The 14,838-nt window shown below is 44.7% G+C and overlaps 1 protein-coding gene across 1 annotated transcript in view; it reads left to right on the top strand.

Annotated features, from left to right (window-relative positions):
* The window catches only part of LOC130109763 (A disintegrin and metalloproteinase with thrombospondin motifs 2-like), a 151,816-nt gene that overhangs the window by 37,517 nt on the left and 99,461 nt on the right, over positions 1 to 14,838 (top strand). The window contains exon 3 of the mRNA XM_056276749.1: positions 10,699 to 10,873. Within this exon, the coding sequence (XP_056132724.1) occupies positions 10,705 to 10,873 (169 nt within the window). The 5' untranslated portion in view covers positions 10,699 to 10,704. The remainder of the gene's footprint in view (positions 1 to 10,698; positions 10,874 to 14,838) is intronic.

Raw genomic sequence — 14,838 nt, 5'->3', positions numbered from 1 at the left:
ATGTGTGTGTCTCTGTCTATGTATGGCATCTGTTTACATTATGTTTTCATAGTACTAATATCCCTCACAAGGGTGTGAAGGTTACTTTAGAGCCCAATTCATATAAACTGACTCGTATACGTTTTTGTAGACTTGTATAATTTTTGTTGTTGCACATCCCTGCAAGACACTCGCATACATATGCAAAATCTAGTGTTATTTGTAATGCCGATGGTAAAATGTAGGGTTTAGCATAGTGTACCAGAGCAGTTTAAGGGGGCCGTGTTTGTAGGGGGCACAGCATATTTAACACCTGTCACCTTCCATTTGTCACGGGAATATATAACCACTCTACTACCACTTCTACTACTACTACTACTACTACTACTACTACTACCACTACTTCTACTACCACCACTACTACTACTACTACTACTACTACTATTATTACTACTTTACTACCACTACCACCACCACTACTACTACTACTTCTCTTACTACTATTACAACCACTACTACCACTTCTACTACTACTACCACCACTACTACTACTACCACTAATACTACCACTACTATTACGACCACCACTACTACCACCACCACTACTACTACCACTGCTACACTACTATTACTACTACTACTACTACTACTTTGTAACACTGTTTTAGAAAAGTGCTTTATAAATAAAGTTATTATTACTATTATTATTATTATTGTTATACTACTACTAATAATGATAATGATGATAATAATGATAATAATAATCAACATCCATGCAGTCCAGAAGATCGCCCTACTTGGAACAGCCCACATATTACAATGGGTACTGTCAAGTGACATCTGCCCTATAGTGCCTCAGGTCCATAGTTTGGACCCGGCTCAACAGGATGCGAAACAGGAAACACGAAAGAAATAATAATGACAATAATAATGAAGATGATAATAATAATTACATTCGAACAAGAGCAAAGTCAGACCAAAATGATTCCTCATTATGGGTTCTTGAGTATGAACCAAAGCCCTCCTTCATCTTGGCCAACCCTGCCACACTCTTCAGGCCAACCTTTCCTTTGATACTCGTGCCCCACTGTGAAGAGAAAACAGCAGGCGAAGTGGGGAGCCCTCTGATCGCTGGATCCTGAAAACATTTCCCTACACTTGTCCTGACTCCTCCATGTTGGCCAAGCCAAGAACATTTGGCTGTCTGGGAAGCTCTGTCAGAATGCCAGGAGAGCGATGGAGAGAGAAAAAGAGACAGGGAGAGAGAAAGGGAAAGGGAAAGTCAGAGTACTTGGAGGAGGAGATTGTGTGTGAGAGAGGGAGAGAGCCAGTGGAACATTGGGAGGAGGAGGTGGAGAGGGAGGATGAGGTAGACGAGGATCTTTGCTGCATTCCAGATCTGCCGACCGACCGTAGAACGAGTGACCCTCTGTCTCTTCACCTCTCACTCATCTGTTAATTCCCCCGTCTGCCCGGATCTCCTCCGAAGCTTTTTCTCCTTCCGTAAGGATTTTCTCTTCCGCTCTTTTTCCTCGTGTCAGATTTCCACCTCTCGTCGGTGTTCGTTCATCTCTCATTTTCTAACCGTTTCAGTTTTACTCAGCATTTTGCTCAACGTCTTTCTTCCTTTTTGGGCCTGTTGACACATCCCCCCCCCCTCTTCAAATTCTTCTCTCTTTCTTTCACTTTTTCATGTCTCTTCCCCTTTTCAACTGATTCATAATCTGTGTTTTGGCAGAAAGCAGAAGGCGGGAGCCACTGTCTTGATGAATAACATCGGGATGGGGAAGAGCAAGAGAACGAGAGAGACAGAGAAAGCAACAGAGGCAAAGGGAGCGAGAGGCTTTTTCCGACCATGTTTAGTCGGCCAGCCTTGCAAACTCCCTGTCTGTCTGTCTGTCTGTCTGTCTGTCTGTCTGTCTGTCTGTCTGTGTGCCTGTCAGTGATGGGTTCCCTCCTGGTATCAACACACTTCGACTGAACCAGATTTTCCACAGGCCCTGTGGTCAGGCTAACAACGTCTGGCTAACCACTGCTATTCTTAGGGTCCATGCCATCCAAAGTATGTTTGTATTAGTGCGGTCTGGTCTCTGTTGAGTTTTGTCTCTTTCTCTTTTTCCTACACCTGGTCCCGCACACTAGCTGCATAAACACACGCGCATGGGTGCACGCACACACACACACGCGCGCGCACAAACAAACACTGTCTCATCCACTTAAGCTTTATTGGAAACAGAACGAGAGGAGGGTAGGAAAAATGAGATGTTAATATATGAGGAAAACAAGGAAGGGGAGTGAGAGAAAGAACAAAATGTGACATAAGAAGTGAAAATGGTGAAGAAAAGGAGAAGGGGGAGGCACCAGAGAACGCATCAGAAGAAGAAGAAGATATAGACGGAGGCAGTAGGCTGGACCCAGGGGGGGAGAAGGGGGGGCAGATTTGGGTACGGAGAGGGAGAAAGGAGGCTATTTCTGGTATTTTAGGGGGTAGTGGTAGATGGGATGAGACTGCTGCTGTTTATCCCCCCTACCACAAGCCCCCCTCACCCACTTCCTTCCTGCTGTATCTATCTTTTTACAGTTCCCTTGTTTGTTTGTTTTTCCCCCAACATTTTTTTTGTTTTTTTTTCTTTTCTTTTTTCTGTTTTTAAGAGGTCAAATACAGTTGGTGTGTGTGGGCATGACCGAGGAAGTTTAGCCTGGATTGACCCTGATGGTGTGTGTGTGTGTGTGTGTGTGTGTGTGTGTGTGTGTGTGTGTGTGTGTGTGTGTGTGTGTGTGTGTGTGATGACCAATAGTGTAGGGCAAAACAGACAATTTGCAAATGGGAGGGTGGAGATTGAGAGAGAGAAGTGTGTGTGTGTGTGTGTGTGTGTGTGTGTGTGTGTGTGTGTGTGTGTGTGTGTGTGTGTGTGTGTGGTGGCGGCGGCTCCACAGGCATGTGTGTAATCGTGTGACCATTTTTAGAGACCACTCTCTGTAATGAGCTGAACAGGTTGACAGGGACAGAGCTGCGTCAGTAAGTCCTCAAGGGCTTAAGTAACACTGGCATCTGGCTGCACCACACACACATACACACACACACACACACACACACACACACACACACACACACACACACACACACACACACACACACACACACACACACACACACACACACACACACAGGGCACTGTTGCATTTGTGTGTTTGCCTTTTCACATGTGTCTGTGTGTGTGTGTTTGTGTGAAATTAGTCTGTAATTGAGAGGGAGAAGAAAAGCAGGAGGGAGGTTGGATACGGACCGCCCGTGCATGTGTTTATGTCGGATGGCTTCTGGTTTGACAGATCCATGCACCTCGTCCTCACAGCACATCCCCATTAATATAAGTGGGCAATCTCCCCCGCTCTTCAGCACATTTAACAAATAATTTAATTCATTTAATGAATCTGTCTTGATGCTTAACCTTAATTGAAGCTCTCTCTCTCCTCTTTGCCTACTTTCCAGAGCGGAGCGGTCCAGAGGAGTTGTTTACGTCGGCTTTATAAATGTCTTGTATATTTTCCATCTTTAATGTTTGCCATGGTTCACAGGCGGGGTTTATGAATCTCACATGATTATATAGGTCTGCTCAAAATATAATCAGAATCTAAACATGAGACACAAAGAAGAGTGATGGGATTTCTCTCCGTGCGGGGGTGGAGCAGAAACATAATTTGTTACAGCTTGGATTAAAGACAACACGATTGTTCTTTGCTGTAACTCACGCTTTTAATCCCTCCAACCCATTCTGCTGTGACTCAGTGGATGAATGAATGTGTGTATGTGAGCTGTATTAGTGAGTCACTACCTAACACTAAGCTACAGCATGTGTGTGTGTGTGCGCCTGCACGTGTGTGTGTGTGTGTGTGTGTGTGTGTGTGTGTGTGTGTGTGTGTGTGTGTGTGTGTGTGAATGTGTATGTATGTGAATGAGTACGTGTGTGTGTGTGTGAGTGTGAGTGAGTGAGTAGTGTGTTTGTGTGTGAGAGTATGTGTATGTGTGTGTGTTTGTGTGTGTGTGTGTGTGTGTGTGTGTGTGTGTGTGTGTTTGTGTGCGTGCACGCACAAGCTGGCACACAAGCACATACCACAATGTGAATGCATGTGTGTAAATGTGTGTGAAGTTAGTCTGCGGAAAGGCTTATGAATCAAATCAAACACACACACGCGCATGCACACACACACACACACTCATGTAAACTCACTGTAAACTGAGACACTGATACCAGATCAAACGTACAGACTCCGGGCTCTGGACCCAGCTCTGAGCTGAAGGGCCCAGGCGGATGTGACTTTGATCCCGTCCACAACATCCTCTTCCCTGCTCCAACATGACTATTCTGCCATTCCTCTCTCTCACGTGCTCCCCGGGACACTTAGTCGGGGATCAGGTTGCTCTCTTCAGCTCTGTAAATAGAATTTGGTCTGTCTTTGAATACAGAGGATCCTCCGGTTGTAACCACACACCCAGGTTGTAGCCTCTGGATCTGGATTCTGCACATGGACCTCAGGCTCACACAGGGAGGGTTGTGGTCAGTGTCCCCATCTCAGTGGCCAAGAGAGTAATAATAAACCAAGTATAGATGTTTTGCTGTGTGTTTGCGCCTGTACGTATGTGTGTGTGTGCGTGTGTGTGTGCTTGTTAATCATCAGACGAAATGACATATGACACACATTACAAATAGGTTGCATATTTTCTCCTTAGTTTCTTACTTTTGTAATTTCGCAAGCAGTAAAATCAGGTTTATTAAGTGTTGCATTTGTGACAAATGGTGTCCTGAATGCATTCTCAACACATGAGTGTCAAAGACAACCAAAGGTTTCATTTGTAAAGGTATACATCAGAAAGAAGAGGTGTGCTGTAATATTCCTGAAGGGATGAATGACAGCCTGATAACTCATGACTCTTCCCTGAGCTCATCTGATATGTGGTGGTGCTGCTGATACTTAAATGTCTTGACATATATAACTTTTTTTCCCCAATATTGCAGAAGGTTTTCATCCGACAAGACAACAACGGAGCAAAGGGTGGTTTTTTTAATCCCTGTGCAGGATGCGTTATCACCTTCTCTGGGAGGAAACTGGAGCCCCCGGAGGAAACCCACGCAGACACGGGGAGAACATGCAAACTCCACAGAGGACGACCCAGAAATATAATGTAAAAAATAAAATTCTAACATATGTTACTTATTCAGCAAAACTGGCGAGACATCAGTTTTAAATTGAGACTGTTACGTATATTATAAACAAACTCATTGTGTGAACATGAAAAGATCAGATCATTTGAAACCCTGCCCATTTTCCACACCTGAGCACACCTGGCCAGTCACCACGGAAAGTGGGTGCAGATGTGCGTTTTGGAAAGTTACAAAAAATTTTGTACACACATTTTTTGTGCCCCCCCCCCCAAAACTATCTGACTTTCTGAACAGCTCTTTGTTTGAAGTGTGCAGCCACCCGTGGTGTACTGTAGATGATGCTGAATATCAGACAGTTGTTTTGTTTACTGTGTCTCTAGAAACCTCTCCGTAATCTCCTGTGCCCGCTTTCACCCGCGTTCTGGTTAAGGGGGAGATGAAGACAATGCTTTACATGCTGGAGAAAACGCCGTACAGGATTTTTATTCACTTCAGTTTTTTCAACGTCCAGTCTTCCTACTACCTCCCACCTCTCTTTTTCTCTCTCCAACCACAGCTGCCCCCTTCCCCACCTGCCCCGCCCCTCCCCTCCCCTCACCTTCCTCCAGCCCCCAGCGCCGATCGATCTGACCATGTCTCCTAGTCCCACATGTCATCTTTTTCTTTGACACGGCTCTCCTCTTCCCGCTGCTTGGTATTCTGGAGTAGGAACGCATGCACCATCGCAGATCCATCAGCTCCAATCGGAATGCTGCACCATAGCTCGGGGAAATGGAGTGATGAGAGAAAGAGAGAGAGCGAGAGAGAAAAAGAGATAGCGAGGGAGGCCAGGTCACTGGCTTGTCGACGTCCTTCTGGGACCAAAGCCTCGGACTGACAGAGAGAGAGAAAGAGAGAGAAATATAATGGGAGGGGGCAGAGAGAAGAAAGGCAAGGTAAAAAAATCCTTTATTCTCGTGACAGACCTATTTTTTCCTTCTATTTTTAAATTATTGCAGTGCCCGTTCAAAACCTGCCTGTTCAGGAATGGGCCGATTGCTCGGCTTCCGGTATTGTTGCTTGCTGCTTTCTCAAAAATCGCCCATCCAAACAACTTCACACTCAACACTCGAAGGACTACGGGTGTAATCCCCCCTCCAACCACAATGTAGGTTGCAATGACAGAGTGGTGCTGTTCGTGTTTCCACTCGTTGAGTCCACGGGAAGTGAAGAAGCAGAATTTATTACGACTAACCTTGCCAAAAACTTACTTGCAGCTTTCTTGAGAACCGCTCTTCCTTCCTTGGGTCCTCAGCAACACGTCCGCCAAGTGTGAAGTCGATCAGATGAATGGTTGTCGAGAAAGTCGAAGGACAGATGCACAGACAGAGATTCCTTCCATTCTAGTTAGATCCACATCCTATCAAATCAACACAGTATTGATGGGGAATAGAGGTTCCCAGTTTCCATTGCTACAAGTGCTTAAAGGTTTCCACAGGGGCTGCACATAAATTCTTTTCAGCATTTAGGAGTGAATTTTCCGTCTAATGTTAGCTAGTTGATGTCAAGGTGCTTTCATAGCTCAACAAAGGTCTCAGCATGATTGTTTTCTTTAATGTACAGCCAGTCTCTGCGCAGATATAGACTGACAGAGGGTTGTCATTTATATGGATAAGGTCGAGAGAGGAGAGAGAGAGGACCTCTCTCATGACTGCACTTCACACATCATACACACCCCTGAGAGGGTCAGAGGACTAAATAATGTGCGGTGAGTACTGTGGTGATTTTGTGTATATCATGGGATGGGTCAATTTGTCACTATCCTGGGATCGGTGACTAGAGCTGAAACAATTTTGACCCTCGTGGTATTTTTCATACGTTTAAATTCTCATAGCCAAAGGCTGTATTCAAGGCTGGATTACGGACCGGTCATGCCGGGTGAGTGCCCCGGGGCCCCGGACCATGAGGAGCCCCAAGAAGTCAGGGGTATTTTGTTTGCGTATAGTAGGGATCCCCAATCATACCCTACAAGGGATGTTTGTTCCAACCCTGTGTCGCAATGCAGGGCCCAAGCTAGTCTCTATTGATGCAGGGGCCCCAAGCTACAGTGTCTACTGATGCAGGGCCCCGAGCAACAAAGTCTCTATTGATGCAGGGCCCCAAGCTACTGTCTCTACTGATGCAGTGCCCCAAGCATCTGAAACAAACATTTATTTCCTGTTGGTAAGCCGTTGTAAGTGGGAAGAAGGCTTCGCAATATGTTTGCGATGCTGTGAGCTGCTATTCTCATCTCTGTTTGTTTTATGATTCAAAATTGTGTTGTACTTCGTAATCACCATCCGAATCCCATGCAGATTGGCGTAGCATTGACTACCATGTTGGGTATTTGCATTAGTTTTACATTTAACAATGTTTAGTATTGTTTGCGTAGCCTATTTGATGGGGCGGGGGGGGGCCTCAATGGACGTGTGTGCCCCAGGACCCCCTGGTGGGTTAATCCGGCCATGGCTGTATTGAGCAATGGCCTGAAGCCTTTTTGCTGCTCAAAAAAATTACCCATTCCAATTAAAAAATTGAATATATTCTTGGGAGTGGGAGCGCATCTAAAATATATGATTTTTTTCTGCATTTTTTAAAATTGAAGATAGAATTTGTATTGATAAGAAATTTGTCAAAAAAAACTTTTTTTTTCTGAACCTCTACGACTATTTGCTCTTAGCTTCACCCTCATATTCTATCACTTGGTATTGCCCATGTGCTTTCATTCAAGATAGGATTTCACAGAAAGGCCATCGACAGAGATGCAAGTAAGCCGTTAATGTTTCCATCAAATTTTTTGACGAACGTTTTTACGTGTTTCTGATGGGTCAGCGTGTTTTTCTGGGTTGTTGGTTAACTAAAAAACAAAACAAAACAAAATACGAACTTAAGCTCTGTAATATTAAGCCTCCAATCAGGATATCATGTAAATGATATCTAATCTTAGCTATTCCACTTAACATTTGAAGTCAATACTAGGCCAGCTTCCAATAACAAACTTCAGGCAACAATCTTAAGTCAGTTAATGTTCTGTTGACAGCAAAGTCACACAACAGTTGTACTTTGCATCCATGCCACTATGTATCTTTGTTTTTTAAGATTCCCTTTTTTCTTCTTTTTTTGGATCCCCCCCCCCTTTTTTTTTCTTCCCAATTGTATCCGGGCAATTACCCAACTCTCCAAGCTGTCCCGGTCGCTGCTCCACCCCCTCTGCCAATCCAGGGAGAGCTGCAGACTACCAAATGCCTCCTCTGATACATGTGGAGTCGCCAGCCGCTTCTTTTCACCTGACAGTGAGGAGTTTCACCAGGGATACGAAGTGTGTGAGAGGATCACGTTATTCCCCCCAGTTCCCCCTCCCCCCCAAACAGGTGCCCCGACCGACCAGAGGAGGCGCTAGTACAGAGACCAGGACACATACCCACATCTGGCATCCCACCCGCAGATATGGCCAATTGTGTTGGTAGGGATGTCCGACCAAGCTGGAGGCAACACGGGGATTCAAACTAGCAATCCCCATGTTGGTAGGCATAGACTGCCACGCTACCCAGACGCCAAGATTCCCTTTTTTTTGGCCTTGATTAGACAGGATGACGAAGACTGGACACCTCATTCATTCCTAAGTCTGTATTATATACAGTTATTTGGCTGATTCCAATGGGACGCCATGCTAGTTTTTTATACTAACAGGTATCCACCCATCTATAATGATGAGGTCTTTAGACCCGGCGCAACAGATGGACACAACTATCCACCTGGTAGATTATAAAACGGAGCTGAGAACCAGTCTAAAGGCGTTCAAAACCGTGTCTGAAACCCTGTTAACCGTAGCACATGATCACTTGTTTGTCCATCTATCCATCCATTATCCAAACCGCTCATCCTGCTCTCAGGGTCGCAGGGATGCTGGAGCCTATTCCAGCAGTCATCGCGCGGCAGGCGGGAAGACACCCTGGACAGGCTGCCAGGCCATCACAGGGCCGACACATGTTGTTAAAATACATATTGCTGATGATGCTGAAAAGAAGCACAACCGTTAACTCAGGCCCTAAAGATCTGCCACTAACGAGCTGTGTTGTAGTTCTCTGTAGCTGCAGCGTATTTAACAGGAATTTGTGGCGGAATGGAAAGGTGGTCAGGAATGGAAACATTTGTCATTTTGTCCGACACTGATGAGCTTTGCTGGTGACGCTGCTTAATGATTAGCCGATCATTTGCAAGCTTATTGTCAAGCTGTCGCTGACATACAGAAAAGGCTTACGCGTTCCACTATAATTTTATCCTTAAGTATTTCCACAGATGTTGTTGGTGATTATGATCAGACCACAAGTAGCTTGTCAAAGTGTCCCAGGGTAGGATTTCTGACTTTGTCATATTTCTCAAAAGCTGTCTGCGTATCAGTCCAAAAAAAAGAAGAAACAACTCATAACCACACATTCCCCCAGCTATGCATAGCTCTATATTTTCCGACCGATTCGCATTCCTCTCTACGTCTTGCTCATCATCCCTTCTTTCTCCTGTCAGAGGGAGGGGAGTGGGAGGGTAGAGTGTCGACATGCACCGAGCGTATCAGTGTTTGTCTCTTCTTAATTTATTCCTCTCCTTTCCTTGCGATCTTCCTCTCCAAAGCCTCTCTATCCTCTATGTGTGTTCTCCCCCATGGCTTCCCTCTACAGCACTGTGTTGCCTTGGTAATTACCAGTTGTCTTAAACAGACAGATGGAATTAGAGAGAGTGACGGGCAATTTTCCCAGCGCCTCTTTTCCCAGTGTGTGTGCATGCAACTCCTTGTTTTTGCGTGCGTGTGTGTGCGCACGCATGCTTGGGTGTGTGTGTGTCTATCAGTGTGTCCAATGCGTGTCCAATGTATGCATGTGCATGTTTCTTTATCTCTCTTTTCCTCTTTCTTTCTCCCCTCTTCTTTCTCACTGTCTACGCTTGCAATTGTCCAAATCTTTGTGCCTGTGTAAACGTGTGTGTGTGTGTGTGTGTTAAGGGGAATTACCTGACAGAGTGTGTTAGTGAAGGATGGGAGAGGGACAGTTTCATCTCCTGCTTCTGTGTTTGTCGTCTCAGATGCCAGGTGTCAGTCTGGCCCTCAGTTGGGCCCCCTGGGCGAACGCTCCCCGTCACATGTGCGCCTCTTCATGCCGCGCACTAAAACACACCGACACGGAAAAGCAAATGGCCATTTCTTTATTCTAAAAGGAGTTGGAGCCCGGCTTAAGGATGAAAAGGTGGAGAGGCAGAGAAAAAGGGGGGAGATGTATCACTGTGTTTAGATGAGTGACTACTGCGTTTTTACAAAATGTTAAAGTTCATGTGTTCATGTCATCCAATTGATCTTTCTCTCTCTCTCTCTCTCTCTCTCTCTCTCTCTCTCTCTCTCTCTCTCTCTCTCTCTCTCTCTCTCTCTCTCTCTCTCTCTCTCTCTCTCTCTCTCTCTCTCTCTCTCTCTCTCTCTCTCTCTCTCTCTCTCTCTCTCTCTCCCTCCCTCCCTCCGCTGTATATCTCTTTCTTTCCCCCCTCTGCATTGTAGGCTGGTATGATCAGGACGGAGCAGGAGGAGTTTTTCATCGAACCGGTGGAGAAGGGTGAGGGAGTGATAGAGGAGGAGGAGGAGGAGGGAGGAGGGAGGACACACATTGTCTACCGTTCCTCAGCCGTAAAGAACACGCCCAGCAGCAGCTCAGCGGCAGAATACCAGTCCAGAGGTCAGTGTGCGGTGGCTTCCCCTGCCCTCTCTATACACACTGCGTACGCTCCACACACCACCATGCTCTGCAAAAGGCCCTTGTCCAAAATGTTTTTTCTCTGGCTTGTGTCTGAGATGGTCTGTCAGATGACTAAAACGTTTTATCACCAAAGTTTCGTCAAAGGTCCACTAGGCGATTTCCCTATGGAGCGTCCCTAAGGCTTGTCCTCGCCTTCTACAACAGCCGATGTGACACGGCTCTTGCACTCTGCGGACACCCATCGGCGTAGGTGCAGCTGAAGTTCTCCTCTAGATGTGGCGACTCATCTAGTAAACTATCGCTTACATTCGCGTACAGTATTTGACCGGTGAAACCAACGACTCACAAGAACCACACCAATATCCGCCTTCGTTTCCCTGCTGTCGTTGGTCTCGAAATTTTCTTTTGACTTTTTCCGTCTTTCTAGGCCTAATTGTTTTAGACAGCCCTGGGTTTCCTGCTGTTAAGGTGCATTAATGATCCTCCATGCTTGACCTGCACTGAGTAGACAATGCACTTTCATAAACAACAACAGCTTTAGCCAGAGTTCCTTTTCCTCTACAGCGAGTAAGCCCTTCTGGTCACATGGTCTGAACATGGCAGCCACCATGATGGGGACCCATGCTATGTTGAATAGAATAGCTTATTCTAGCTTGTTCTGAATTTATTAAACATTTCCAGTCTTAATCTACTGTGTGTAAATTTTTGAAAACACATTTGATACACACACACACACATATATATATATATATATATTCAATTTTTAAACGCATCTATTATTTTTTTGGCTTAATAAATTGCTTAGTGGATCATAAATCAAGCACTGATAATACATTTTCCCAATGCTAAAAATCCTAAAACATCAAGAAGAATAAGATTTTTTTTCTTCTTCAAAGAAGTGGATTACTCTTTATACAAGGGGTTCTATCTGCATACTGGTGCAGAGCCGGCGGAGGCGCTGACGCAGGCTGATTGACAAATTCCTCAAGCATACGGTTGATTTTTTCCCCCACCTGCATCCGTTTGGTAGTTTTGTGGCTCAAAAGGAACCCGCCGCGTTGAGATCGGTGAGGTGTTGCAACTGGGGGTGTGTTAATGCCGGTCTGCTGGCGCAGTACAATTTAAGTGTGCATTTTGGCTTGGAAATTGCACCTCTGCCCCCGCCAGCTCAGACCACATTTAAGTGCAGACGCAGGTGCATTGAGTTATTTTCATGCATCTATCCAAATGTGTTTTAATGGATGCATTGTGCCTATGCATTTCACCCCTCTGAAGTAAATCATCACAAAACCAATAGCAACAACTAACTGAATGCAACCTTCTGAACAAGTTAATCAGAAAAATTGTCTATGTAAATGTTGGATTTAATGTGAATCAAAGACAGTTTCATCATGACGCATGGGAAGTTCAACCTAAATTGGCAAAGTGAATATCTGCCTGGTCCACATATATCCATGAGTACAAACGGTCTATACTAGAGTCTGACATCTAGTCGGGCTCTAGATAAATTGGACTATAGTGGGCTATACTGACAGATAGTGAGTCAATTTCACTATCAATCCTGTGAGTGGGACGGGATAGGAGAATTTATTCACCGAGTCGCCGGATTGAGACGGGAGTGAAAATCCACTCCCGCGTCATGCTTTCCCTCCCGTGTCATGCTCTACACTAAACTATTGTGTCTGTCAGTGTCTGTAGGCTTGTGCATGATGCGAGAACACTGAAAGCAATTTGTAAGTTATGTAAATAATGATCTTGTTATTATTGGCTGTTAAATAATGATCTTCTTACATGGTCTTTCAAATTATGTATATTTACATATATTCATACAAATGAAGAATCTGAAAGAATTTACTGTCGGCGGATTTCATTCTCATAGGCTTCCCTCCTCTTCACCCATCACATTTAGAGGGTATGAGAGGACTTGATTGGCCAAGTCGAAGCCCGCCTCAACTCCACCTGCCCATGATGTATTTGTCCGTATCAACCCCCACCACGCTGCGCCGGGGTTGCACTGGTGTGTCTGGTCACCAAATTATTGAAATATACTGGACACAGCCATGTGCACCAGCCGGCCACACTTGTGCTTGCATTTGCACTTGCACCAGTTTGTACGAAAATAGAGTCTAAGGGTTTCAATTGGACACTGTACATTCTTTGCAGATCCCAATTATAGAGGCTTGTACACTTTTTTATAAACTATAGATCACATTAATGCATCTTGAACACTTCTGTGTTCAAACACACCTTATGTCACCGCATCAACATCATTATATGGAATAGGAGTTGAAGTCACAACTTGTGCACACACTGCTGTCAAAATGATTATACCGACACACAAGCTTAGTCCTGTCACACCACTAATTTGGTGAGAAAACGAAGTGATAATCTGAAAGCACACATATATTCTGAGATTTAAAAGGGTATGGTAGCATCTACTGGTATTCTCTTACTGTAAGAAATGAGCTATACCATCGAACAGAGATTTGGGAGGTCGGCTCTTGTTCATTCCATGCAATGGCAACAGAAATGGTGGACCCAAGAGAGGCACCCCAGCAAGGCCCCAACAGTCTCTGAGTGTGTGTTTATCGTCATTTTTCATGCTGATAAGCCTGAACTTTTATGTGGCAGTAAACTTAGAATGGTTAACAAAATCACACAAACGGTGTGTTGAGTGTGTGGAGGCTTTTGTTATATGGTATTAGGAATCATGTGAACATCTACTGCTCTGGTTTGCTGTGTACTTTTTTTCTTGTACAACATTTGCTGTGAAAGCTGTCTTACAGTGGGTGATATAGTGGTGTCTTTTTTGTGTGGATCCCCCCCCCTTTTTCTCCCCAATTGTATCCGGCCAATTGCCCCAAACTTCCAAGCTGTCCCGGTCACTGCTCCACCCCTTTTGCTGATCCGGGGAGGGCTGCAGACTACCACATGCTTCCTCCGATACACATGGAGTCGCCAGCCACTCCTTTTCACCTGACAGTGAGGAGTTTCACCAGGGGGATGTAGTGCGTGGGAGGATCACGCTATTCCCCCCAGTTACCCCCCCGAACAGATGCCACCTGACCAGAGGAGGCGCTAGTGCAGCGACCAGGACACATACCCACATCCAGCTTTCCACCCGCAGACACGGCCAATTGTGTCTGTATGGACGTCCGACCAAGCCGGAGGTATACAGTCATTCGAACTGGTGATCCCCGTGTTGGTAGGCAACGGAATAGACCGCCACACCACCCGGACACCCGTAGATATAGTGGTGTCTTTGTTTTGATTCTTCCCCATTTTCCATTTAGCAGGTAAAGCAACCTTCTTTTTTTTTTAACAAGATTGGACAACTTTTTATAGCAGCACACATCTACTTGTGTCCATGTGATGCTGGATCTGAGATGACACACAGCAAAACATATTTACATCTATTTTGGCAATATGTGAAGAAGTCTGTCTGTGGGATAAGATAATTTGATTTATTTATAATGAAGTTTTGTTTTGTTTTATTTTAAGAATTTTCAGTTGGCAAGTTTCTTGAAATGAGGTCGCTCACGCCTATCAAGACAAGAAAATGTCACTCAGTTCAAGTGTTTGGAACAAGCTAGTTTGTATTGGAACCAACCCAAGTTATCTGAAATAGTTTTCCTGTCAAATGATTTGGAAATTAAGTTGCTGAGACTGTAAATGGGGTACAGAATGTCCTAACATCTGCAGCATTGCTAAATCTCATTTAATCGTGTTCAATCTTGAAATATTTTTCCTTTAAAAAAAATATCAAGGGGCTTTATTTTATTTTATTTTATTTTATTTTTTTACTGCTTTTCAACTCTGAAGCTGGCAACATAATAATTAAGATCTCTGACTAAATTTGAACCGTGCACCACAAATACACCAAACATTTGCATTTATTATTTTGGAAATTGGCTCATTTATAGTCTTTGTTTTATGCTCAAGTA

The sequence above is a fragment of the Lampris incognitus genome, chromosome 1 (assembly GCF_029633865.1).
Source record: "Lampris incognitus isolate fLamInc1 chromosome 1, fLamInc1.hap2, whole genome shotgun sequence".
Taxonomy (NCBI): Eukaryota; Metazoa; Chordata; class Actinopteri; order Lampriformes; family Lampridae; genus Lampris; species Lampris incognitus.
The sequence above is the reverse complement of the archived record's forward strand: the minus strand, read 5'-3'. Positions and strand labels throughout refer to the sequence as shown.